The sequence below is a fragment of the Bombyx mandarina genome, chromosome 15, assembly GCF_030267445.1.
Source record: "Bombyx mandarina strain Sakado chromosome 15, ASM3026744v2".
NCBI lineage: Eukaryota > Metazoa > Arthropoda > Insecta > Lepidoptera > Bombycidae > Bombyx > Bombyx mandarina.
In genome coordinates, this window is record NC_143221.1 from 16,413,723 (window position 1) to 16,440,184 (window position 26,462).

Below are 26,462 nucleotides of genomic sequence, written 5' to 3' on the forward strand. Positions count from 1 at the left end.
CAGTACATTTTAAGATTTGATTTTTTCAAAATCCCTTCACGGTGTACTCCAAGTGCTATCAAATAGCTGGTGTTAAGATATCTGAACCATGAGCAGTGCTTAAATTGTGTCCTTAGAATTATTAGTATCTATGAGCATCAGTCGCGATAACACATCAGGTGGGTCGCGGGTTCGTCGACCGCCAATCATAACAAAAAAGTATGGAAATCTGTGGCTATCATAAGATGCCCCTTGTTATGTAACCCCTGGTGTAGATACCACCATCCCAACTATTCCTGCCACGAAGTAATATGAAACTTAGGTAACAATTCCTGCTATCTTAACTTTTTTAAAACGAAGAAAAAAACAGAGCTCTGTATTATTGTACAAGTTGAGAATGACGTTGTAAATAGTGGTTTATCGCCACACTTCGGAGCTTTTATAGAAAGTCGTTTCGAGATAACGATTTTTATAGCCTCGTCGAGTTTATTAAAAACATTGCCAGCTTCTAAATGCGTATAATAAAGTAATTGAAATTGAAGTTTTAATTTTAATTGGATTGCTCTGCAAAATTTTACTTTTCATGAATGTATCAGATAAAATGAAAATAATCAAGATTATTGCGCAGAGAGTATTATGCTTAATAGGTACAAAGTAATAGGTAAAAACTTGATAATAGGTAAAAAAAACAGAGAAATTCATAGAGTCTATCGTGCTATTGTAACTCAGACCACAAGATACAGTTGTGCAATTCTCTACTTTCAAATAATTCATTGAAGGCTTATTTTTGATTATATAGGAACAAAACCACATTGCAGTTCTCCCGATCCTGCGGACAGAATGGAAAGCAGTCGACGTCGCCCAAAACACGTCATTTCGGATCCACTAAGGTGTTTTTAGGTACCTCAAGCACCGGTCATCGTTTTCATCGAACCCGTCGCTTTCGGCGAAGGACTCGACGAGTAAATTAACCCTCAGACACAGCCCACTGAGTTTCTCGCCGGATCTTCTCAGTGGGTCGCGTTTCCGATGCAGTGGTAGATTCTGCGAAGCACGGCTCTTGCTAGGGTTCGTGTTAGCAACGTCATCAGATTTGAGCCCCGTGAGCTCACCTACTAGTTAAGATTACGCTGAAATAGCCTCTCAAGGCTATCAGCTCAGGTAGGAAAAAATTGTATTTTTTTTCAATGAGGTTTGTAGATATCATTTACGATTGGAAATCCATAGATATTTACCTCATCATCATTTGAACCGTTAGCTCATCAATCTATTGATAAAAATGTCAATTTAATAGCCAAAATGATGGCATAACTAAGAGTCTTACTATTATCTATGTTTTATTACGATTCATGAATAAATACATCAGAACAGACGAGATTCCACCGTAAAACATTTTTTATTGAGTCTGCGACTCTGTGAGTCTGCAAAAGGCACAACAAAATAAGGTTGGCTCGTTGTTATTTATCTATTTCCTAGTTGGATGCGCGAACTCACACCTCGGCGTCCAACAAAGGCTTTGAAATGGCTTCGAACCGGTAACAGTGTCGATCTATTCAAAGAATGAATGCGTCTGATACTGCCTTTGTCGGGATAAGCACTGAAATGTTTGAATTAGCCATTTCATTTGTTTGTTTGTGTTTTTGTCGTTTTCTCTTGTTCCACTATGGCTTTAGGGTGTTTTAAGCACTTTAAGTTCTGAAGTCCATATTATTTAAACGTTTCTCATTCAAATTAACAGTTGCCGGAAATATTCATATACTAGACACTTAGATTCTTAGCAGTATCTAAAGTCATTAGACTTTAATCAGGACTTGAACCTGAAAGTCGTTATAAATATTGAAATATAAGACGTGAGTTAATTATTATTTTTGGATAATGCCATCCCACTCTTTAAGCCGGAACGCGAAACTGCTTTGTGGCAGAAATAAGCAGGACAGTGGAATCTAATAGTGAACTCAGAATTAAAAACGTTAAAAATAGGGTTTCATCACACTTTATTTTGATTGACTCGGTGGTACAGTAGTTATTGCTCCTGACTGTTGCACTTAGGGTCGTGGGTTCGATTCCCACAAACATTCGTGTGATGAAAATGTTTTTTGGCTCTTTGTCTGAGTGCTTAGTATCTATTTATGTATATAACTATTTATGTCAGTCTCTGGGACCCACAACACAAGGAATTCTAATTTGGAACCGGAAAACCGTGCGTAATATGTTTCCAATTAAATTATAATATATATTATCATTGTTATATTTATCATGTTCATCAAGTTTTATTGGGTACGTATTTACTTACAGAATTATACCATGCTAGAAGATTTGAACACTGACATTGTCACATCACTTGATACGAGTATACCGGGCTAATTTCTCATTAGGCCCAAAACATCGTGTAACAAATCCTAGACTAAGCCATGATTTTTATTAAATTCTTATAATAAAGGAGAAAAGAATTTTCGTCTATAAACATTCAAAGATTTTAAAGATATTACACTGAAATTGTCGTCATTCAGAAGATCTCCATTGACGGGAAATATTAAAATGTAACCAAGCGTTGCGCCAGAATGAAGGCCCTTTGTATGATCGTGATAAAAATCTAACGCCTCCTGGCTTCTGGGGCAGTGGAATCAGTCCTTACAAAACCGAGTGAATTTCATTGTCGCATTTAATTTTGTGGCTCCTTTTATTTATTTTTAATATCAACCAGTTTATATGAAGGTACAATAATACGTTTATATTTTCATTACCTAGGAGAGCATTCGTGATTTAAGATCGGTCTCTTGGAACACGGCTATCATAACATACAAGTATAAATTTATTGAAACCTGTGTGAAACAGTACTACTATATTATTCATTATGCCCTATTACCACTGATATTTAATTGAAAATAATATCATACGATAGAAATTATAATTAGTTACTATTAATATCATAGTAACTATACTGAGACCTTAGAACTGGCGCATTTACGTCATAGATACCTATGGGCTCCAGTAACCACTTAACACCAGGTGAGCTGTGAGCTCGTCTACCCATCTTAGCATTAAAAAATAAAAAAAATCATATATTACTAAGTAGATAATATAGAAATTGGTGTAAAAAGGGAAGTATGAAAATAGCGCTAGTGACGGAGAAAATTACGAGTGAAAGGTCATATAGTATAAGCATGCTATGCGGAGAGAGGATGATCATGTGGCCAAAAAGAATGGGTATAAAAGTAAACAGTAACATCAGAAGGGCGTCTCCTAATAAGATCTTATATAGATTATGTTACAGAGGATATACGAGAAAATAGAGTGAGTGCAGAGATGACGTTTGATAAATGGAAAATGAGGACATGTTGAGCTGACCTCACATAGTGGAATCAGGGCAAAAACAACAAGAAGTATTGGGAAGAATAATATTGTATATAAGATTATATGTATGTAGATCTCTGCCAGTACTGGTCCCAAGCCCTGATGAGAAAAGAGGAGGGTTAAGTTGGAGTTTGACCTTTCCACCGTAAAACAGTCAATCAGTCATGTCCGGCGACGGTCAATTAGCCGGACCCAAATATGGCTTCAGCGGCCTTGAAGGAATAACCCCTTCCAAAAGTTCTGCCGTGGAAGGACACGTGACCCCACCATGTGTATTTTCCCAAGAAAGCCTCATGAGGCCACGACCCTCAGCATTGAGGATTATTGACGCAAAGAGGAGATCAGAGACTAAAAATTATTTTTATTGCCGTTGATAAGATAATGAGATCACAAGCTACGGAGTGTTAATTGATTCTTAGACCCTATTGATATCACGACAAGAATATGCACAACCACATTAAAAAAAATAATACTAACAATCACGCCACGTTAACTGGTCCCGTGATAAGTTCGTAAAGAACTTGTGTTACAGGTACCAGATAACGGAAATAAATGTAAGATTTTTATTATACACATACATATATTTAATATACATCCATAACCCTGGAAAAGACATTTTTTATATTTATCATACAAATATCTTCCCTTGGCGGGATTCGAAACCGCGACCCCCATGTGTAGTGACCATGTCACTTACCACTACACCAGACGCCCGTTAAATTAAGTTTCGTTGATACTGTGATAAGTAACTGTATTTCCATTATCATCCGAGACTATATTATTACTTTATGGCACCAAAATGCAAGATAATAGAACCTTCTGGAATTGTTTCGCAATACGCGGAAACTATAATTACAGAAATTATACGTCTCGCAAGTTTGAATTTTATTACATAGTTGTCTATTTATGCTTTGATAGTTGAACGTGCGAACGTGGGAACGTGCTTACCTGATGTTAAGCGTTTTAGTTCATAAATCCCTCCCGATAGTAAGTGTGCACCGGATGCACAACGGACGCGACAAAAAACCATATAACATGGTTCTAGTCGCTCTAGAACCAACCCCGGAGGCCAAGAAAAAGATCGCATGTCTCGCGACAGTATGTGGCCTATCCGGGGTTACCATTGAAGCCCCCCATAGACGTGGCACTCCCGGACAGTGCCACAGATGCCAACTCTATGGCCACTCGGCTCGGAATTGCCACGCGCGCCCCCGCTGCGTGAAGTGCCTCGGCGATCACGCCACGTTAGATTGCTCGCGAGTTAGGGAAACCGCGACCGAACCTCCAAGCTGTGTCCTATGCCTCAAGCAAGGGCACCCCGCGAATTACCGTGGATGTCCTAGGGCTCCGCGAAAACGCCCGACTCACCCAGCCCCCCGTACCGTCGGCCCAAAGACTTCGGTGCCTTCAGCACCGAAACCCGCCTTCTTACCGGCTGCGGTTCCCACCGTCTCGGCGTGGAATAAACCGCTGCCGTATACGAGGTCGGGAACACAAACCGCACCCCAGCCCCCGCTCGCGACACGTCCCGCGCCGCAGCCCCTGCTCGCACCTCCCCCCGCGCCCGCGTACCGTCCCCCGCAACCCTCAGCCGTCAACGACTTCACGCTCGTGCGCGACTTCGTCACGGCGGTCAACTTCGACCGTCTGCGATCGTTCGCAGACGCGATGCGAAGGGCGGTAAACCCCGAACAACGGCTCGCGGCCGCGTTCGAATACATGGACGTTTATGAGTCCGTGGCCCGTACTTTCTAAAATCACCGGTAATCAATGGCGCAAAACGCTAGAGAGAAACCATATTCCCTTACGTTAGCATTTTACAATGCTAACGGACTCGCGCGACAACGCGATCAAATTTACGAATTCCTCCGCGACAATCTTGTAGATATTCTGCTAGTGCAGGAGACCTGCCTGAAGCCCTCGCGTCGTGACCCGAAAGTCGCGAATTACGTCATGGTTAGGAATGACAGACTCACCGCCTCCAAAGGCGGGACTGCCATTTACTATAGGCGGGCCCTGCACGTTGTCCCTCTCGATACCCCCTCGCTCTCACATATCGAGGCGTCAGTGTGCCGTATCTCGCTGACGGGACACCAGCCGATCGTCATCGCATCCGTCTATCTCCCCCCGGACAAGCCCCTTCTGAGCAGTGACATCGAGTCACTGTTCGGCATGGGAGACTCCGTCATCCTGGCAGGCGATTTAAATTGCCACCACACTAGGTGGAACTGCCACAGTTCAAACATAAACGGTAGGCGTCTCGACGCGTTTATAGACGACCTTACCTTCGAAGTAGTCGGTCCCCCAACTCCAACATGTTATCCGTATAGCATCGCGCTCCGTCCGAGCACTATAGACCTGGCACTGCTGAGGAACGTAACTCTGCGCTTACGCTCCATCGAAGCAATGTCAGAGCTCGACTCAGACCACCGACCTGTCGTTATGCAGCTCGGTCGCCCCCACAACCCAGTCACAGCTACGAGGACCATGGTGGACTGGAAGAAGCTGGGCAAATGCTTAGCCGATGCCGCTCCACCAATCCTCCCCTGCGGCCCGGATTCAACTCCATCCCCCGAGGACACAGTCGAATCCATAAACATCATCACGGATCACATCTCTTCCGCGATCATAAGATCCTCAAAAGAAGTCGATGTGGAGGATAGCTTTCACCGCATCAGACTGTCCCCCGAACTTAGGAACCTCCTAAGAGTTAGAAACGCGGCAATCTGGGCCTACGATCAACTTCCCACGCACTCAAACCGGATTCGGATGCGTCGTCTACAGCGGGATGTAAAATCTCGCCTAAGCGACGCCCGAAATGAGAATTGGGATAGCTACTTAGAAGGACTCGCGCCCTCTCATCAAGCATACTAGCGACTAGCAAGGACTCTCAAGTCCGAAACTACCGCTACTATGCCTCCTCTCGTACGCCCTTCAGGCCAACCACCGGCTTTCGATGACGATGACAAGGCAGAGTTGCTGGCCGATGCACTGCAAGAGCAGTGCACCACCAGCACTCAATACGCGGACCCCGAACACACCGAGGCAGTCGACGGGGAGGTCGAGCGCAGAGCTTCCCTGCCACCCTCGGACGCGTTACCCCCCATTACCTCTGACGAAGTTAGAGAAGTAATAGACAACCTTCAACCTAAGAAGGCACCCGGCTCCGACGGCATCCGCAACCGCGCGTTAAAACTCTTATCAGTCCAACTGATAACAATGTTGGCTACCATCTTAAATGCCGCTATGACGCACTGCATCTTTCCGGCGGTATGGAAAGAAGCGGACGTTATCGGTATACACAAGCCGGGCAAACCGAATAATGAAACCGCTAGTTACCGACCGATTAGTCTCCTCCCAGCGATAGGCAAAATTTACGAACGGCTCCTTCAGAAACGCCTCTGGGACTTCGTTACCGCGAATAAAATTCTAATAGACGAGCAGTTTGGATTCCGCGCCAAACACTCGTGCGTACAACAAGTGCACCGCCTCACGGAGCACATCTTAATAGGGCTAAATAGGCGTAAACAAATCCCGACCGGCGCCCTCTTCTTCGATGTAGCGAAGGCGTTCGACAAAGTCTGGCACAACGGTTTGATCTACAAACTGTACAACATGGGAGTGCCAGACAGACTCGTGCTCATCATACGAGACTTCTTGTCGAATCGTTCGTTTCGATATCGAGTAGAGGGAACTCGTTCTCGTCCCCGTCATCTGACTGCCGGAGTCCCGCAAGGCTCCGCACTCTCCCCGTTACTATTTAGTTTGTATATCAACGATATACCCCGGTCTCCGGAGACCCATCTAGCGCTCTTCGCCCATGACACGGCTATCTACTACTCGTGTAGGAAGATGTCGTTGCTTCATCGGCGACTCCAGACCGCAGTAACCACCATGGGACAGTGGTTCCGGAAGTGGCGAATAGACATTAACCCCACGAAAAGCACAGCGGTGCTATTCAAAAGGGGTCGCCCTCCGAATACCACTTCGAGCACCCCACTCCCCAATAGGCGCGTAAACACCTCCGCCGTTAGCCCCATCACTCTCTTTGACCAGCCCATACCGTGGGCCCCGAAGGTCAAATACCTAGGCGTCACCCTCGACAGAGGGATGACATTCCGTCCCCACGTAAAAACGGTACGCGATCGCGCCGCGTTTATACTAGGACGACTCTACCCAATGCTTTGTAGACGAAGCAAACTGTCCCTCCGTAACAAGGTAACCCTCTACAAAACTTGCATACGCCCCGTCATGACGTATGCAAGCGTAGTGTTCGCTCACGCGGCCCGCACCAACTTGAAACCCCTTCAGGTTATACAATCCCGATTCTGCAGGATAGCCGTCGGAGCACCATGGTTCCAGAGGAACGTGGACCTCCACGATGACCTGGAGCTCGACCCCGTCAGTAAGTATCTACAGTCGGCATCGCTGCGCCACTTTGAGAAGGCGGCACGACATGAGAACCCTCTTGTCGTGGCCGCCGGAAACTACATACCCGATCCTGTAGACCGTTTGGTAAACCGTCGACGTCGCCCAAAGCACGTCATCACGGATCCTCCTGATCCATTAACGGTGCTTTTAGGCAATACAAGCACCGGTCACCGTCCTCGCCGAACCCGTCGCTTGCGACGAAGGGCTCGACGAGCGAATTAACCCACAGACACAGCCCACTGAGTTTCTCGCCGGATCTTCTCAGTGGGTCGCGCTTCCGATCCGGTGGTAGATTCTGCGAAGCACTGCTCTTGCTAGGGCGGTGTTAGCAATTCTCCGGTTTGAGCCCCGCGAGCTCACCTACACAAGCTAGGGTACGCTGAAATAGCCTCTCAAGGCTATCAGCATAGGTAGGAAAAAAAAGAAAAAAAAAAAAAGTTCATAAATATTTTTTTGTAATCTTGAAACTAGAACTCAGACTGTTTCGCAGCAAAATAGGCAGGAAGTCGGTATTCAAAATGCAATACGCCCTAATAACTTTAGCGGTTTTGATTTTTATATTACGTTCGCGGAAGTCGCTCGGAAGCTACGTATCTATTTTCAAGTTAATTTGCTAATAGCGGTATTTGAATGGCGGAATAGTCACGACGTTGGATACGAGTAATGAGTATTGTAAAATAAATATAATATATTATTATATTATTAAGTCTGAATCTCTGTCGTATTGAATCTTGCGACTTACCTCCAGTTTACACAAGGGGAATATACCAAATTTCCTTAATAAATACTGTATTCACAGAGAGCCTCAATGAAAAAAGCTCTGCAGGTTCAATATACCAAACGGAATGGACACTAAAAACCAATCCAAAACCAATTTCGCGAAATTGCGACTCTGCGGAGTACTGAAAAAACCTGTCAAAAGCAGTTGCTGTCGCTTCATATATCGCAGACAATGAACTATTAATATAGTACAATTGATCGGGTAAGCAATTGTGGTTTTTCCTACATAATGTGATGGTTTAGAGAGACCATATCGGCGTCACCGAGCTAGTAGGTGAGCTCACGGGGCTCAAACCTGATGACGTTGCTAACATGAACCCTAGCAAGAGCCTTGCTTCCCACAATCTACCACTGGATCAGAAAGCGACCCACTGAGAAGATCCGGCGAGAAACTCAGTAGGCTGACCCTTATTTTCGCTGTTGATGACGAGAAGCAGAGTATCGGTTTGAAAGGTAAGGTAGCCGTTGTACTGCAAAAATGGAGACTTGGAACTCATGTCCCGATAGGTCAGGCTATTGTGGTCATTATTTTTTGTTTTTATTAGGACGTAATGTATTCTTGAATGTGTACCATCCTAGGGTATTTCTGCAGCGAAACAGTGATGGATTCCAGTTTGAACCGGGATTTTCGGGTCTCAGACGAACAGCTGTTTTACAAAATATTTAGTTTTTGACCTGGTCTATGGACTCTGATAACCACTTAATACTAGATGTAACTCGATCACAGCCTATTTACAATAAAAGGTCAGTTCTAAAAAAGGTTTGGTACAAAATCGGTATTCAATTGTTTAACACTTTCAGTTTATACTAACAGAACCGGTTCCGTGAAACTATTTCGAAAAAAAAACAAAAAAAAGACGTGAAAATGTCACCGATTTTTTTTCACAAAACAATAACCTCGACATTCGACGCTTGAATTCGAATGTATTGGATCACGCGAGTTCAATGACCCGTTACACGTTGTCAGGGGTGGAGTACGAATCAAGGTTATGTCTAGTATATTTCAGCTTTTTAGAATTTTCTTTATATTTGATTTGTAATTGTAAGTTTTAAATCGAATCCAGTTATGTCGGTGGCAGGCACGATTGTATTTATTTTTTTAACTTCCTAATAGACCTTAATGTGTTGATTTAAATCTTTACGAAAACGGTATGTAGCTAACTCATGCAGCTTAGATATTTTAAAGTAAATGCCATGTACAGAATGTCCCTAGTATATGAGACCGTCAGCGTAAAAGTGGCCTAACCCACAATTTTTCATATTCGTGCATAAAAATTGCAATTTATTTAAAACATAATAAATTTCGATGCAAAAACGGCTTATCCCTAGTTTCACACATAGATAACAGATGGCTTTGTAAACATTATTTTTGCGCGAATTGTTTTTTGCTACGAAGCCATGTAAAAGTAAATTCATACCTCATTATCTCCATCTAACTATGGTAAGCCTAGGTCACTTTTACACTCTGTGGTTTCACGGGCCGCGGAGGGCGCCACCCGTTGACACCCACATCGTGGTTGGAGGCGTCCGGATAGGGGTCGGGGTGCAGTTGAAGTACCTCGGCCTCGTGTTGGACAGCCGGTGGGCTTTTCGTGCTCACTTTGCGGAGCTGGTCCCCCGATTGATGGGGACGGCCGGTTCATTGAGCCGGCTGCTCCCGAATGTTGGGGGACCGGATCAGGTTGTGCGCCGTCTCTACGCGGGGGTGGTGCGATCGATGGCCCTGTACGGTGCACCTGTGTGGGCTGAGCCGCGCAACCGGGCCACTATGGCTCGGTTCCTGCGCCGGCCGCAGCGCACCGTTGCCATCAGGGTCATCCGCGGATATCGCACCGTCTCCTTCGAGGCGGCGTGTGTTTTGGCGGGGACGCCGCCATGGGAGCTGGAGGCGGAGTCGCTCGCTGCCGACTATCGGTGGCGCAGCGAGCTTCGTGCTCGGGGCGTGGCGCGTGTCCCCGAAAGTGAGCTGCGGGCGCGGAAGGCCCATTCTCGGCGGTCCGTGCTCGAGTCGTGGTCGAGGCGATTGGCGAACCCCACGTGGGGGCTACGGACCGTCGAGGCGGTTTACCCGGTCTTTGATGACTGGGTGAATCGTGGCGAGGGACGTCTCACCTTTCGTCTGGTGCAGGTGCTGACCGGGCACGGATGCTTCGGGAAGTACCTGCGCCGGATAGGGGCTGAGCCGACGACGAGGTGTCACCATTGTGGACACGACCTGGACACGGCGGAGCATACGCTCGCTGTCTGCCCCGCGTGGGAGGTGCAGCGCCGTGTCCTGGTCGCAAAGATAGGACCTGACTTGTCGCTGCCTGGCGTCGTGGCGTCGATGCTTGGCAGCGATGAGTCATGGAAGGCTATGCTCGACTTCTGCGAGTGCACCATCTCGCAGAAGGAGGCGGCGGGGCGAGTGAGGGAAAGCTCTCCTCACTACGCAGAAACCCGCCGCCGCCGAGCAGGGGGTCGGGACCGGGGTCGTATCCGTGACCTGGCCCCCTAAGAGCTAGGGGTCCCACCCGTTGTGTGCGGGGAGAGACCCAGACGTGGGGTGGCGTGCTTTGCACGCTCACCCGCAATAGGAAGCCGGGTGATGGTAGACCGCGTTCCCCCGACCGCTCTGGGGGAAGGTGTAACGCGGCGCCATCAAAGCGGGCTCTCGGCCCGCTGAACGAGGTAACCGGTGGTCGTGTCGCTGGCGGCCACCGGTCCGGCGTCCGTGGGACGGTGGGATGGATGTAATGTGCTCTGCGTCAACCCTGTCCCGCCGTTTCAATAGCCCCGACTGGGCTCCGGCCCGGTCCGAGGTAGGGCGCCGGCTGTGAGCGGCAGGAGTTTTTAGTGAGGTTCAACTCCCACATACCCCACCTGCCGCGCGGGTGGGGCATCCGGCGATTTTCTCCTGTAGAAAAAAAAAAAAAAGGTCACTTTTACGGTTGGCGGTCTCATATATAGTACAGTGGAGGATTACTTCTTGGCTAATATAGTCCATCACACCATGCCGTTTTTAGTTTCACTTCAACGACGCACCAATGTCTCTTGTGCAGACAAAACTTAAATCTTTCTCTATTGCTGCTCTATGAATTAAACGTGATTGGTGTACTCAATATTTCTCTTAATTCGATCACCCTATTCCCCCCTACGATGTCTGACGATGGTGTTAGTAATTGTGGTCTCTCCAACAAGCTTAATATTATTATGAAACAGGATTGCACAACAGTATTTACTATTTACTTTTACATGTCTCTGTATTTTCGGTAGTTTATTGGGATACTCCTTCATTCTGTCTCATCTCCTTTCATTTTGTATAATTTCAGAAAATATACTTTATTTCGTATTGCTCCGGACCTCTTTTCATGTAGTAAAGTATTTATTAACTAATCATGAATAAAAATTTAACTAATAGAATATACCTAAGTCAGACTTTTAAATAAACTGTTTTTTTTAACAAGTGAAACTTGTAATTATGTATGTAATTTAATTTTGAATTAATATGTAATTTTGAAGTCGTCGTGGCCTAAAGGATAAGACGTCCGGTGCATTCGTGTCGAGCGATGCACCGGTGTTTGAATCCCGCAGGCGGGTACCAATTTTTCTAATGAAATACGGGCTTAACATATGTTCACGATTGACTTCCACGGTGAAGGAATAGCATCGTGCAATAAAAATCAAACCCGCAAAATTATAATTTGCGTAATTACTGGTGGTAGGACCTCTTGTCAGTCCGCACGGGTAGGTACCACCACCCCGCCTATTTCTGCCGTGAAGCAGTAATGCGTTTCGGTTTGAAGGGTGGGGCAGCCGTTGTGACTATACTGAGACCTTAGAACTATATCTCAAGGTGTGTGGCGCATTTACGTTGTAGTTGTCTATGGGCTCCAGTAACCACTTAACACCAGGTGGGCTGTGAGCTCGTCCACACATTTAGGCAATAAAAAAAAATCTACAAGATAGCTCTTATAGTATGTTTTGGTCATTTTAATTGTGTTCTTTTAATATTTATATTTCCTGGTATACAATGACGTATTATCTTATTGTGTCTTACTCTAAGGATAGTGTTTCCAAGTAGAAATAAATAAATGTATATGCCCGAACTTAAAGCAAAGTTTTTCAACCCTTACTTACCCTACCAGTCCAATCTTCTTTAAATTGCGCAATTGTTCTAAAAGACAAAACATCACAAATTGAACAAGAGAGAGAGAAAAAGGTTTTTGTCAACAACATTACATAAGGAAAAGTCGAAATGGGTCAGAGCCCCTACCACAATAACGAACTTGAAACGACAAACGATTTATTTATTGGTAAACTATCTAAAAATAGTAAAAGTTTGACTACGTCCTTTTGATGGGATCTTTGTACTTTTATTGAGGCATTAGCTCTGGGACATATTCAAAGAAAACAATATTGTGTGATTATACTACTGTTACTGTTTTGTTGTCTCCTAAAAATTCCTAAAAGCTTGTTATTATTTCTAAATAAAAAAATTTCTGATATAACAGAGCTATTCTCACTTCTGGCAAAGCTAAAGGACGTTAAAGTTTTTCTTTTTATCTTAATATATTATATCTTATTATTTTACCGTCGTCTCTTCCAAGCTATTATTTGAAATTTCATGCCCCTTGATGTCCCAATGCTCTTTATTTCCCAATATTTAGAGTTTAACTTTGACAATTAGCACCTATTGTTTTTTAATTTGACAGAAAATTATAGGAATCGGCATAATGCCAACTAAATCTATATAAATTACTGTTAATTCTTCTTTATCATACATTCCTGAGAGCAGTACTGTCCATAAATGAGTTTTTTTCTAAATTTCTATTCCTCAACCACCCAATTCCTATCTTAAGTATTGGTTAACCAGTTCGCTGAGTATTATCATTGTCCATTTTCTTTCCGCAAAGCCAACCTACACTCCAATATGAATTAAAGTCGTTGTGTTAATGCAACGGAGACCTGGTATTTCAAAGTATACAGCGTCATTCAAGCAGTAACTTTCATGTTTTTGGTTATAGGTTAATTAGTACTTAGGACATGGTACTCTTTGACAATTCTTGAAACGCGGCCTACTTTCTGTTCTTGTTCTTCTGTTGAAATGTTCTTAATAAGTTAAAATAGAAACAATTTTTATATCTTTGTATGCGCTACAATAACGTGAAAAACAAATATCCAAATAAAAAAAACCGATATTTTAAAAAATAAACTTACGAAATTCAAATATTTTTATCATTACTATTCAGAAACGATGTTCCGCATGCCAAAAGTAGGGGAACCGTTTTCGTACGTGACATACATCCAACGCATTTGGTCTCCATTCGGGTTGGGTATTAAGATGACATAACGAATACATATGGACGCTAAATAAGTGAAATAGGAAATAACAAGATTAATTAAGATTATATTAGAATGTACATAATCACGAAAAATATAAAATTACGAGGAAAATTATATTATTTTAGTATGAAATAGAAGAATTAACTTTTGTCATTTTAGTCCATTTGTTTTGAATAAAGCGGGTTACAAGTTTAGATGGTTATCAAAATTACAATGCCAACAAAACCATTCCTACTAGACTTTGGGGTACTCCCCGTACAATAAACACATTCAAAGAGAGACAAGTATATTTTCAAGTGCCAATATATCGATAAAATAATAAATTCACATAATAGAGAGTAATATCCAGGAAAATAGTGCTGCTATTTTTTTTTCAGTAACATAAAACGCAGTTAAACATTAGTTTCTCGCTGTTTTGTCTCAAAGAGTCGCGTTTTCAATCTGGTGGTAGATTCTGCAAAGCACTGTTCTGTTAGGGCTAGTGTTAGTCAATTCGCTAGGCTGAGCCTCGTGAGGCTAGCCTAAAAGACTAAGGTACTGGAAGGCCTTCATTCCAGTAGGAGTCAAACATTCAAAATCTCTGCGTAGGTAGGCAGCTATCTATATATTAATACGTGAAGCAAAAACTTTGTATCCCTTTTTACGAAAATTGCGCGGACGGAGGATTATGAAATTTTCCACACTTATAGAGAATATAGAGAAGAAGTGCAGAATGCTAAATTTTTTTTTAAATAATGCATAAAAGATACATTAAATCAATAAAGAAAACATTACACACACTACAGACCATGTATTTGACGCACACATGCATGCATACTATTTATTGTCAAACTTTTGTTCTTGACGTCTGTTGTCAAATTGAGAATAGATTAAATATTGTTTGTCTTTGTTAATATTTTATATAGTGTTGTCTTGGCGAAATTTGTGATTATAGAAGTATAAAATACAATCATAATAGTGTACAAACTTATAATTCCAATTAATTATAGTCGAATTCCGACCACTGCGGGACCTCTAGTAATAATATAATGTGCCTTTGGTACAAGATCGTTTTCGATTGAAAGAAGAAGAAAAAAAACAACACAAAAACACACCTATCAAATTATGTAAAAAAAAAATACGTAGGCGAATATTCGAAGGGATCTATGGAAACGTGTGTTAGAATGTTTCTAAACACAGCCCACACTTCGATCGCCGCAATATGAGTGTACGATCGTGTCCCGTCAACCCAAACACTTTGTTTGAAACCGCGCCAGAAATATGAACCCGAAGACATTCTTAGGGGATCGTGCCTTGAATTTAAACTCCACTAAGAACATGTATGCTTAGAGATAAATATAAAAAGTATCGTCATGCTAAGAAGATATTTCATTTGCTGGGTTATTTTACTGGCGTAAACGGATAGAGGTGTTTCTGTTTTCCCGTTTACAGGACCCCAAAGATACCAAAATGTTAGCATCTTTATCAACTTTAAAAATAGCTTTGCTGACCGAAACCTATAAATTTCTCACCGAAAATGATAATATCGGTATTGCCAATGTACACGAGCGCATAACATGCAGTACCAACGTCACTCACACATGAATAGCTCACATTTTGATAAATAACTTGCCCAATATTATCACGTAAGATTTTCAGGTGTGCTGGTAAGATTAGGGTAAGTCGAACGATTGTGTCACTGTTGTAATTACTTACCTTGAACTGGTGTATAGATGTTCATATATAGACAGTCTTCACTCTGATTCTTAAGCCGAGGAAGCAATCTCCTTAAGTATTCCAGCCGTCCCTTTGGCATTCTCTCTAAAGCTAAGGTCTCGTTTGAAATATCCGGTAGTCTCTGTGGGCAGACTGGTCCCATTTGGTCTACCATTTTCACCTCATCCCATGGTGCTGGAGCTCGTGTTGGCGCAAATCTTTAAGCAAACGAGTCAATTAGTCACAATAAAACCTACCAGAGGATTTTTAAGAGAATAGTCTGGATAGCATTGGTCAGAAGGAACGCATATCCAACACTGATCTTGAAAAGCTATATAATGTATTAGATATGTCCATGATGTTTTCATTGTTCTAAATTAGTAGACAAACTCGCGACTAACCGGGTATTGAGTTACGTAAGAGCATTAGTACTGCCACAAGCTTTGGAACATGAACATTGCACAGCGGCAGTCTTACCGAAAAAGGCAGGAAGGCGGTATTTAATAGGGTAGGTTCCTATTAGCTCATCAACATACATATTTTTAAAATATATGTAAAATCGACTTATTCTACTCTTTAAAAACCCTCTAATTTATGTCTAGTGTGAAGTGAGGTCATGAGTCCTCAACCTTAAGTTCCACTAATATCTACTGCAGATAACTTTTTTTGTATAGACGACTGAACACGCTTATGGCCTGCAGGCGTTAAGAAGTTACAGGAGAACCATGGAAATCAAAACGTGAATACCGTCACCTAGATTGAGATATGAGGTCTAAGTATCAGTATTACAGCTTAGTGGTTGTCTAGAAGAGATTGGTTAGCAAGGGAGCTCTTTATATCAACCATCGCTTGTTTATTCTAGAATATGTAATACCTAGTCGGGTCATAAATTCTGTCACATGTTTAATGTAAAATAATTGAAACAAGCTTATTCATTATGTAACCATTCATATACAAAAATTAACTTAACAAAACATAGATTCTTATGACACTAAAGTTTATTCAAAATGACCCCCGTGATTTTGAATACAGGCCTTCAATCTGCGCGGCCAGTCGTCTATCGCAGCACGAACGAGGTCCATGTCAATATCGGCGGCTGCCTTAATCAAGGATGTCTTGAGTGACTCCAAATTGGGATGAAGCTTTAAGCACGCCTTTTCCTCCAAGTGTTGCCATATCTTGTAATCTAACGGATTCAAATCTGGACTGGAGGAGGGCCAGTCTTCGTGCCGGATGAAGTCGATTTCACGCGCGGCCAGCCAGTCTTGTGTGCTCTTCGCTCTATGAGCTGGCGCCGAATCTTGTTGGAATACCCAGTGCTTGTTATTGAACATGGTATGAGAAACAGGTTCCACAAGGTTCGTCAGGACTGTATTTTGATACACAACTGCATTCGTTTTTACACCTTTCTCACAAAAATGTACCTCTGTTAAGCCCCAATAAGAAACTCCCAACCATACCATGAGCGAGGATGGAAAATGCCCTCGTTGGACACGCGGAATACGGTTGCTCGCTTCTTTACTACTGTGTGCGTACACCTTATCATTTTGTTTGTTGTAGCTCTCTCCTACGGTAAAAAATTTTTCATCCGAAAAAAGAATTTCCCGATATTTTTTCCCGCGTACCGCTTCAACAAAGCGCGGCATCTCTTCAGTCTCAGGTCCATTAGACGAGCATTCAAACGATGTCCTGTTTTTCTTCGATATGCCCGAAGCCCTAAGTCTTCATTTAACACCCTTTTCACCGTGGTTCTGCTTAACCCCATCTGAAGGGCCAACAGTTTCTGCTTACGTTTGGGATTTCTTTGAATTCGCGCCTTCACAGCTTTTATCACTGCTGGAGTCCTAACAGACCGAGAGCGACCACTTCTTGACCTGTCATCTACACTAGAGTCTTCATTGTATCGTTTGATGGTACGATAAAGGAATCTTTTGGTTATATTCAAATTTTTCAGTATGTTAAAAATTTGAATTGGCGCGTAACCGCAACGATGCAACGCAATAACTGCAACACGGTCTTCTTTAAGCGTCCACTCCATATTAAAAAATGAGTAAAATTCTAAAAAGTATACATTTTTATTTTCATGAACAATTCGAAATTCGAATTCAAGAAAAATTTTTGTGGCCAGCATTCTAAAAGAAAAGTTTTTACTGTGTGACAATACTTATGACCTGACTAGTTATAATAATATGTAATATTGTGTAGTATTTTCGGGCTCAATTAATATTTAGGGAAATTTCCGCAAAACAACATTTTGTTAATTACACTCCCGTTTCGTCTGTACCAAAAACGTCCTACCGGGTATCAATTAAAAAAATCCTTAATTGGATTTCGCCGTAACCAATAAAAATTTAAAAGCCACTAATTAAATCACCCTCCCGAAAAAATGGTTTATGTGGTTAAATTAACAGACAGACTTCTCTCAAATAAATTTGTGGCCTATAAATAATACAAATAACATATTCGTACACTACACAGCTCAAATAGTTTATTTTACTTTCAGAAAATATATCTTCAACCCATAGTTTACATTTAGCCCATTTAGCATGTGTTGCTTTAAGTGAATTTGGCTAAGATAACTATAGTGTTGTTAAAAGCCAGAGGCACATACGTCAATATAGTCTGTTCTGCTATTAATCCGAAGACACGTGTATGCAATATCCGTTTCTTCCACCTACTATATACCTATTTTCTATATCTCACTCTCTCACTCTCTTCATTTGGTCTCCTATATCAAACAAATAAAAAAATCAAACTCCCACATTGAATAAGCCCATGCTAAAATTATTGCCTGCGTTATGAATATTAACAAATTCGAACTCTAAATACAAAATATAAAATAAACTGATTTCGACTCGGTAATTAACCTGATTCCTGTAGCATAGGGGTCAGGAGCACTAATCACTGTAGTAATGGAGCTAGCTGTACTTTACTACTTTGCTCTAAAAGTGAAGTCAACTTGATTGGGCTCATCTGTAAAACTTTTAAAAAAACTGGCTAATTCAATTAAAATAACAAATAGCTTTTCACTTCGAATATCCAAAAAGCTAACGACTCATTAATGGCACTACATTACTCATAATTATATTATCATCTTCAACGGTCGACTGCTTTTAATGCCTGACCGAAAATTGAAAGAAAACAGTGGCTGAAATTCTAAAAAAAGTATCCAACCGCCTTCAATTAATTACGTCACAATTTATATAAATTGTGAGCTGGTTAGTTGAGCGAATTTTGATCTCCAACTGCCCACAATTATACAGTAGGTAGTAGTAGTTTGTAATAATATTAAAAACTAGCAGTAGGAAAAGTTATAGTGTTTATATCATGGAGTCTTTGTTTTTTGGGTGGCCATAGCGTGGCCATAGTATCTATGGATTGAGGCCAGTATAAAGTAAGTTCACATATTATAAATAAATAAATAAATAAATAAATAAATATTTACTAACAATCACGCCACGTTAGCTGGTCCCGTGATAAGTTCGCAAAGAACTTGTGTTACAGGTACCAGATAACGGAAATAAATGTAAGATTTTTATTACACACATACATATATTTAATATACATCCATAACCCTGGAAAAGACATTTATATTTATCATACAAATATCTTCTCTTGGCGGGATTCGAACCCGCGACCCCCTTGTGTAGTGACCATGTCACTTACCACTACACCAGACGGCCGTTATAATTATATTATATTAATAATTATATTAATAATTAGAATTCCTTGGGATCAGGATAATTCGTATTTTAGAACAGCTTATGAAGGATAAGCTGATAGGGGAGGAAGTAGGGATATACTGCCTGCAGCTAGAATTTTCCGGAGTCATAAACCGTCGCCTTTAGCGTTGAGCCTTACAAAATATTATCAGTGCAGAATTCTTTGGTCCTGACTTTTGGATATGTAGTTAATTATAGTAACAAATTCTCATCACATACCTGTTAGAACCCGTGGGTGGTGTGGCATATGGCACCCCGAGGTACGCCTCGACAGGTTTCAAGTACTTGTGCTGATCCATAGGTAAAATTACCCCTTGGAGTTTTCCGTAGCGAGTGCCGATTACTCTGGTCCTCAGCATGGAATTACGGCTGTTAAATCCGTTGCACAAACTATTTTGGGTTAAGAGCAATACCAGCAATATCAGCAGATTGACTTTATCTTGGATTGATAATTGTTTAGTTATTCTGATTTGAGTAACGTATTGTTTAATTGAATTACAAATGTGCAATGGCAGTCTTTCGTTGGCCATTTTCTATAATTATCACCTTTGAAGACCCATTATTTTATTTGGTCTGCTGTCGGATGCGGTTTCGTTGCCATGAGTTTTATTCACAGTATTATAATATGTGTTGGCTTCATTTTGTAGTCTCTATGATGTTTTTGGCACTGTTTTCTTCACAGGCATCGTGAGTCTGAAACAAAAAAATTGTTTGGGTAAATACTTATTTATACAAAAAAAATTATAACGTTCACAAAAGTAGCCTTATCATATCAGCAAATCAGCAAGTTGTTTTAGTAGCACATTGCAGTTCAAGACTTAAGAAAATTTAAACGACTCCCTACAGCAGTGTAGTATTGAAACCATATTTAAAGAAGCATAGGTTAAACTGCTTAAGAAATACCATGGGACTCAATACTTGAGCTTATGGAAGCTTATGGCAGAAAAAATATTGGGAAATACACTATAACCGAGTTTGCAAGTCTGTTTCTGTTTTTAAATACAAGGTCAAACAATTTTATCTCTCATCAACCGAATGATCATGGTTCTATACTCTTCGCATACACGAGGGTTACTGTGTTACTTATAATATTTGCTATGTGTATGTGCTATAATTCTCATTTTGTGTTTGTTATTTTAGTTATGTGTTATTTGTTCTACACACACTTATCACTTTTTATTATTATTCTCATTATCCTCTCGCAGGTCTGCTGGAAGAGATTTCTCAAAGAAATAAGCAGTGCCTTTGTACATAATTTTCCTATTACTCTGTACTGTGTCTTGTTTTCTGTGTGTACATAAATAAATAAATAAAATAAATAAATAAAATATAAATGAACACCACGGTATCTAGCAGTAGGCTTGAAATCTCCTATATTCCATTCCATTTCAAATGTTTCTTTTTTCATTATTGCTTAGATGGGTGGACGAGCTCACAGCCCACCTGATGTTCAGTGGTTACTGGAGCCCATCTACAACGTAAATGCGCCACCCACCTTGAGATATAGGTTCTAAGGTCTCAGTATAGTTACAACGGCATATTTTCTACAGTGGCTTCGTCTTCAGGAATCAAATGCTTCGTGATAGTTATATGTATCCTAACTCACAAAACCCCTACCACAAGCCTCTCCCTAGATACGTATTTAATCATGAATATGTAAGTAGTATTTAGTAAAAAAACATTACAAAATCAAAAGAATAAAATAGAGCATCCCAATTGTACAGCAATCTCATCAATACCTAAGAGCACTCAAGTATTCACTCCAAAGAAAATATTTTCCCTAACTTCGTTCGAAAAACAATTACGCGACGTTCTGTTTCCTTACAATTAGACTGACGATAGCACTTTTGTAGTAAAATCAATTAGCCTAATTGTATTTAGACGAATTTTGGACAATTGCTGATAATTGTAAGTGAATAAATAAGTTTGAGTGGTAATCTTTTTTAGTGGGAAACAAACAAATGAGTTGAACAAATGAGGGAAACAACAATTTGGCGGCATGATGCTTTTCATTTATACGGCGTATTGAGAGCCCACATTCTTATATACAGTTATGCTAGACAAATAGACTCCAGTAATTCCACCCTTAATAATTCAGATTCTACCAGTTGCTAGACAACTAGAGTCCAGTAATTCCATCCTTTAGTAATTCAGGTTCTATACCAGTTCCGTGAATAGTTAAATCGGGACAAGCTAATTCTAATTTGAAGATGGTTATGCATAATTAGGTCTATTGGAATATGATAACTCATACTCTCCTCCAGTTGTGAGTATAAATTTTTGTATTATTACTTTAGCGAAAATTAGGTGAAAAATTATGATTAAAAACTAAATAATAGGTTGGGGAAAAGTCTTTAAAATAAAAGCGGCCGGAATTAATCAACAGAATGGGTGTGGTTTTTCATCATGATAACGTTAGACCTCACACATCTTTAGTCACTCAGCAAAAATTTAAAGAGCTTGGCTGGGAGGTGTTAATGCATCAGCCATATAGTTCTGAACTTGCACCTTCAAATTTCTACCTGTTTCGGTCTCTTCAGAATTCTTTAGGTAGTGTCAAGAAGTGTCAACATCACGAGAGGATTTATTTCTAATTGTCTCTACGACTCGCCAAAATCGGCTGAAGAAAAACGAAGAAAAGGTAGAAGAAGAAAAAGAAAATAGTATTTTATAATATATTCATAAAATTTGTGTAAGAATATAAAAAAACAATATTAAATCCAAAGAAAAAACAATTATACAACAATGGTAAAAGACCATTAACTCTTTCTTAATTTATTCAGTCCTGTAATACAAATACCTTACGGTTTTCATGACAACGGACCACGCGAACGAATTCTGACTCGGGATAATATTTTACTACGAGAAGCATTAAACTTTCGCTCGAACTCGTAAAAAAAAAAAAACGAAGAACAATTCATTATATTTTATTCACGGGGCCTTGATTAAATTATCCCGAACGGGCTTCGGACTAAATATTGACTTACGCGCAATATGAACCGTAATCTTTACGGCTTACGACTTCCACGATTATTATTTTGAACTGGAGATTTTATAATCGTACTAAAAACCGGATAACCTTTACTGTGTGGAAGTCGTTTACGCGAATTTGTAATAAGGCTGTGGAAATAAAAAGGTTTTATTAGCTTACACTGGCCGACGCAAAAGCGGTTTCATACCAATCAGTTCCCTTTCCATTAACAATGTAAATCCATTGCTCTCGGTTCGCCAAACCTGGAAGCCACTTCTGAACCCATTTTACGTTACGTAACTTAAGTATTACGTGCGTATATCGACTTAGAAAGTTTGAAACAGCAATTTATAACATAGCAGCGAGCGTTCAAAAAAAGTTTAATAACATTTTATTAACTTCCTAGATTAAACATATTCTCTTATCTGTTTGATATGTTTTATGTCCTTTTTATGATTGCTTAGGTGGGTGAAGCGTGAGTGAAGTGTGGGTGAAGTGTTAAACAGTCACCGGGATCCATAGACATCTACAACGTAAATATCGCCACCTACCTTGAGATACGAGTTCTAAGGTCTCAGTAGGTACAGTCACAACAACTGCCTCACCCTTCAAACTGAAACCCGCGTGGTCTCACAAGAGGTCCTACCACCAGTAATCACGCAAATTATAATTTTGCGTCAATCGTGAACATTTGTTGAGTACGTATTTAATTAGAAAAATTGGTATCCGCCTGCAGGATTCGAACACCGGTGCATCGCTCAACACGAATACACTGGACGTCTTATCCCTTAGGCCACGACGACTCTATTGAATTGCATAGATACGACGAGAGTTTATAAGCATGATTGTTTAGCGAAAGACACAGATATCGGTATCAATCCATACTAAAAAAATTATACAAGGTTACGAAATACTGTCTTCTAAAATGCTGTCTTCTAGTTCCTTTGACCAGAAAATTATCCTTGAAAATGATTGAAAACCAAAGTGCAAAATTAATTCACATAATTCTCATTGTGTGTGTTTCAGAATTAAAAACCAGCTCGTATAAAGGATTAGCTTGCCCGCGTAAAATGAAAAGGGTTTAGATCTAAACTCGCTCACGGTCATGTTGTACACGGAGTTAAACTAAGATTACCACAAAAAATTCATTGTTTTTCGTTTCGCCCGACAAGAATAGCCAGGTAATTTCCTTTTGGGTCGGCATGTTTCATATTTTAATATGAATAAATACAGCCTTGATGTTTTTATGTAGATTTTTTGTTGTTGTACAAAATAATACATTTGTTTTGCGTTGCGCAACGTAGATAATGAAAGTGTTTTTTGTTTTAAGCGTATTAAAGAAGTGATTGTGGAAATAATTTGTCGTTTACTAATGGTAGGGCATGTTGTGAGACTGTATGAGTAGGTACCACTATTAGGCTTACTTCTGCCGCGGTGCGGTCATTCCGATTTGAATGGCGACACAGACATTATAAAAACCATTGAGTCCTCATATCTCCAGATGAGTGACGGCATTCACAGTGTGATGCATATGTTTCCCTTTAACAAAATGGAATATGAGTTTGTTCATATAATCTCTATATATAAAAATGAATTGCTGTTCGTTAGTCTCGCTAAAACTCGAGAACGGCTCAAGCGATTCGGATAATTTTGGTCTTGAATTATTTGTGGAAGTCCAGAGAAGGTTTAAAAGGTAGATAAATATGAAAATGCTCGCAATTAAATAAAAATAACAATTTGGTTTTTCCATTGATGTGTCCCCCGTCGCACGGATTTTTTTGTTTGTTTTAAGTTTATTTTATAAAAAAGTTTAGGTCTTTTATATATCGATCGAGGCACTACGAAGTCTGCCGGGTCAGCTAGTAAGACTAATAAAAACCACATCCTTCAACCACACTCTTCTTAAAACGAGGCTTGCGGAGAGCACTTAACGGTAGGTGACGGCTAAGCCCTGCCCCTGGCGTTGCTGACGTCCTGGGCGACGGTAACCACTCACCATCAGATAGGCCATATACTCGTCTACCTACAAGAGCAATAAAAGTAATAATTCAATAACCAAGTATGACGACTACTTTAAACATAGCGTAATACATAGCGGAGTACTTAATGGTAGGCAGCAACTTGGCTCTGCCCCTGGCATTACTGACGTCCATGAGCGACGGTGACCACTTTTCATCAGGTGGGCCGTATGCTCGTTTGCCTACAAAGCCAAAAAAAAAAAGAAGAAAAAAATACACATTCAAGCGCACAATAATATTTACGTATTATACTTCTATTTTTCTATTTTTTGCCGTCACACAATCTCCAAGACCGACTCCAATATAGAGAAACTCCTAAGCGCAAACTTTTTGCGATCCATATCGATATCTCGGAGATATTAAATTACATCTGCAACGATGCAAAAAAAGAACTCGAAAAAGGGGATCGCTTTGATTCTCAAGAGGCGTTAGAAACATGACAGATGGCTCATTCAATATTCGTTCCCGGCTGCTAGTAATAAATCGATAAAATCTCCATTGCGTTCGACGGGGCAGACGATCATGCCTGAATAATGGTGTCTAATCAGACACGTTTGTGTATTAGAGGATCGATGGTGAAGTATGGGGTTCCTGTGAAAGGCGTGGGGCGGCGTGGTAGGCCGCGCTCTGCGTAAACCCTGTCCCGCCGTCTCAATAGCTCCGACTAGGGTTCCCGCTCGGTCCGGGGTAGGGCGCCGACTGTGAGCGGCAGGAGTTTTTAATGAGGCTCGACTCCCACATACCCCCCTGCCGTGCGGGTGGGAATCCGGCGATTTTCTACGGTGGGAAAAAAAAGGGTTCCTGTGGGGTCCGGGCACGGTTTGAGCTTCGGGGCAACTCCCTCTACCCAGATTTGAGCTCCTGATCCAGTCTAGGTGCTTTTAGACACTTCAATAACTGATTACAGTTCTAGTCCAAAGATACAACCCACTGAGTTTCTCGCCAGATTTTCTCAGTGGGTCGTGGGTCGCTGTTTCAATCCGGTGGTAGATTCTGCGAAGCACTGCTCTTGCTAGGGCCAGTGTTAGCAAATTCACCAGATTAGAACTTCGTGACTAAGCATGGCCCTACCAGTTCATGCATAGTTGGAATAGCCCCTTAGACTACGAACGGGTAGGTAGGAAAAGTAATTATATCTATCTATCTATATATATAAAAATGAATTACTGGTCGTTAGTCTCGCTAAAACTCGAGAGCGGCTGGACCGATTTGGCTAATTTTGGTCTTGAATGATTTGTGGAAGTCCAGAGAAGGTTTGAAAGGTAAATAAATATGGAAATGCTCGGAATTAAATAAAAATAACAATTTTGTTTTTCCTTTGAGGTGTCCCCCCCCGTCGGATGGATTCCTTTTGTTTGTTTTAAGTTTATTTTATACAAAAGTTTAGATCTTTTCTTTATCGATTGAGACACTAAGAAGTCTGCCGGGTCAGCTAGTTAACAATATAACTATATCAAACAATGCACTAGTTCAAGGCTCTCTGCCACCAATCATGCTTTTATTTACCAATGTGAAGTTAATTGCAGTTTTTAACGTTCACAACATTCTAAATTAAATGTTTCCAAGACATCTTTTACACGTATGTTTTGTAATATGAAACATTTAAAATACAAGGATAACTTAAATCTAAGCCAGATTGTAAAAAAATTATTTTAAGTATTGTTTCGATTGGGCATTCAACTAAATATGGAGTCGATATCAACCCTGCCCAATCCCATAATATGTATATATCGATGCTTGAAAGGCAAAAGTGACTAAGCGACAATAACTGATTTGTACATAAATGATAGGCAATAACCATATTCGATGCGCAAAAAATTTTTATTTCTAGGTCTATTAAAATCATTTCAATCCTACAGCTAGATTCGTTAAAATAGACTTTTTTTCAGGTATTTCAACTTTAATTTAGTCTACTGTATAGTTCTCGCATTGTCGCTTAGTCACGTTTGCCTTTCAAGCGTCGATATGTATATAGCCTTTTATGCAAGCAAATATTTCAGATTGTCAATATTTTGAAGGTACATTGAAGAGCATCCCAAAACAAAACACATTATGTTTGTAATAACATACGGTAAGTTTACAAGGGAACGCGGAAGGCGCTTACCATATCCGTTTTCCATAAATTATTCATAGTGCCGTGTAGATTGCGCGTTTTTATTGTCAATAGGTTTTTTTCTGTTGGGACTT

At 40.9% G+C, this 26,462-nt stretch overlaps 1 protein-coding gene across 1 annotated transcript in view; it reads right to left on the bottom strand.

The window, feature by feature from the left end:
• Nucleotides 1-26,462, bottom strand: part of LOC114247209 (neuroligin-4, X-linked) — a 107,862-nt gene that overhangs the window by 17,748 nt on the left and 63,652 nt on the right. Inside the window, exons 2-3 of the mRNA XM_028180098.2 lie at nucleotides 19,506-19,979; nucleotides 15,565-15,782 (exon numbers count right to left, since the gene is read on the bottom strand). Coding sequence (XP_028035899.2) covers nucleotides 15,565-15,782; nucleotides 19,506-19,816 — 529 coding nt within the window. The 5' untranslated portion in view covers nucleotides 19,817-19,979. The remainder of the gene's footprint in view (nucleotides 1-15,564; nucleotides 15,783-19,505; nucleotides 19,980-26,462) is intronic.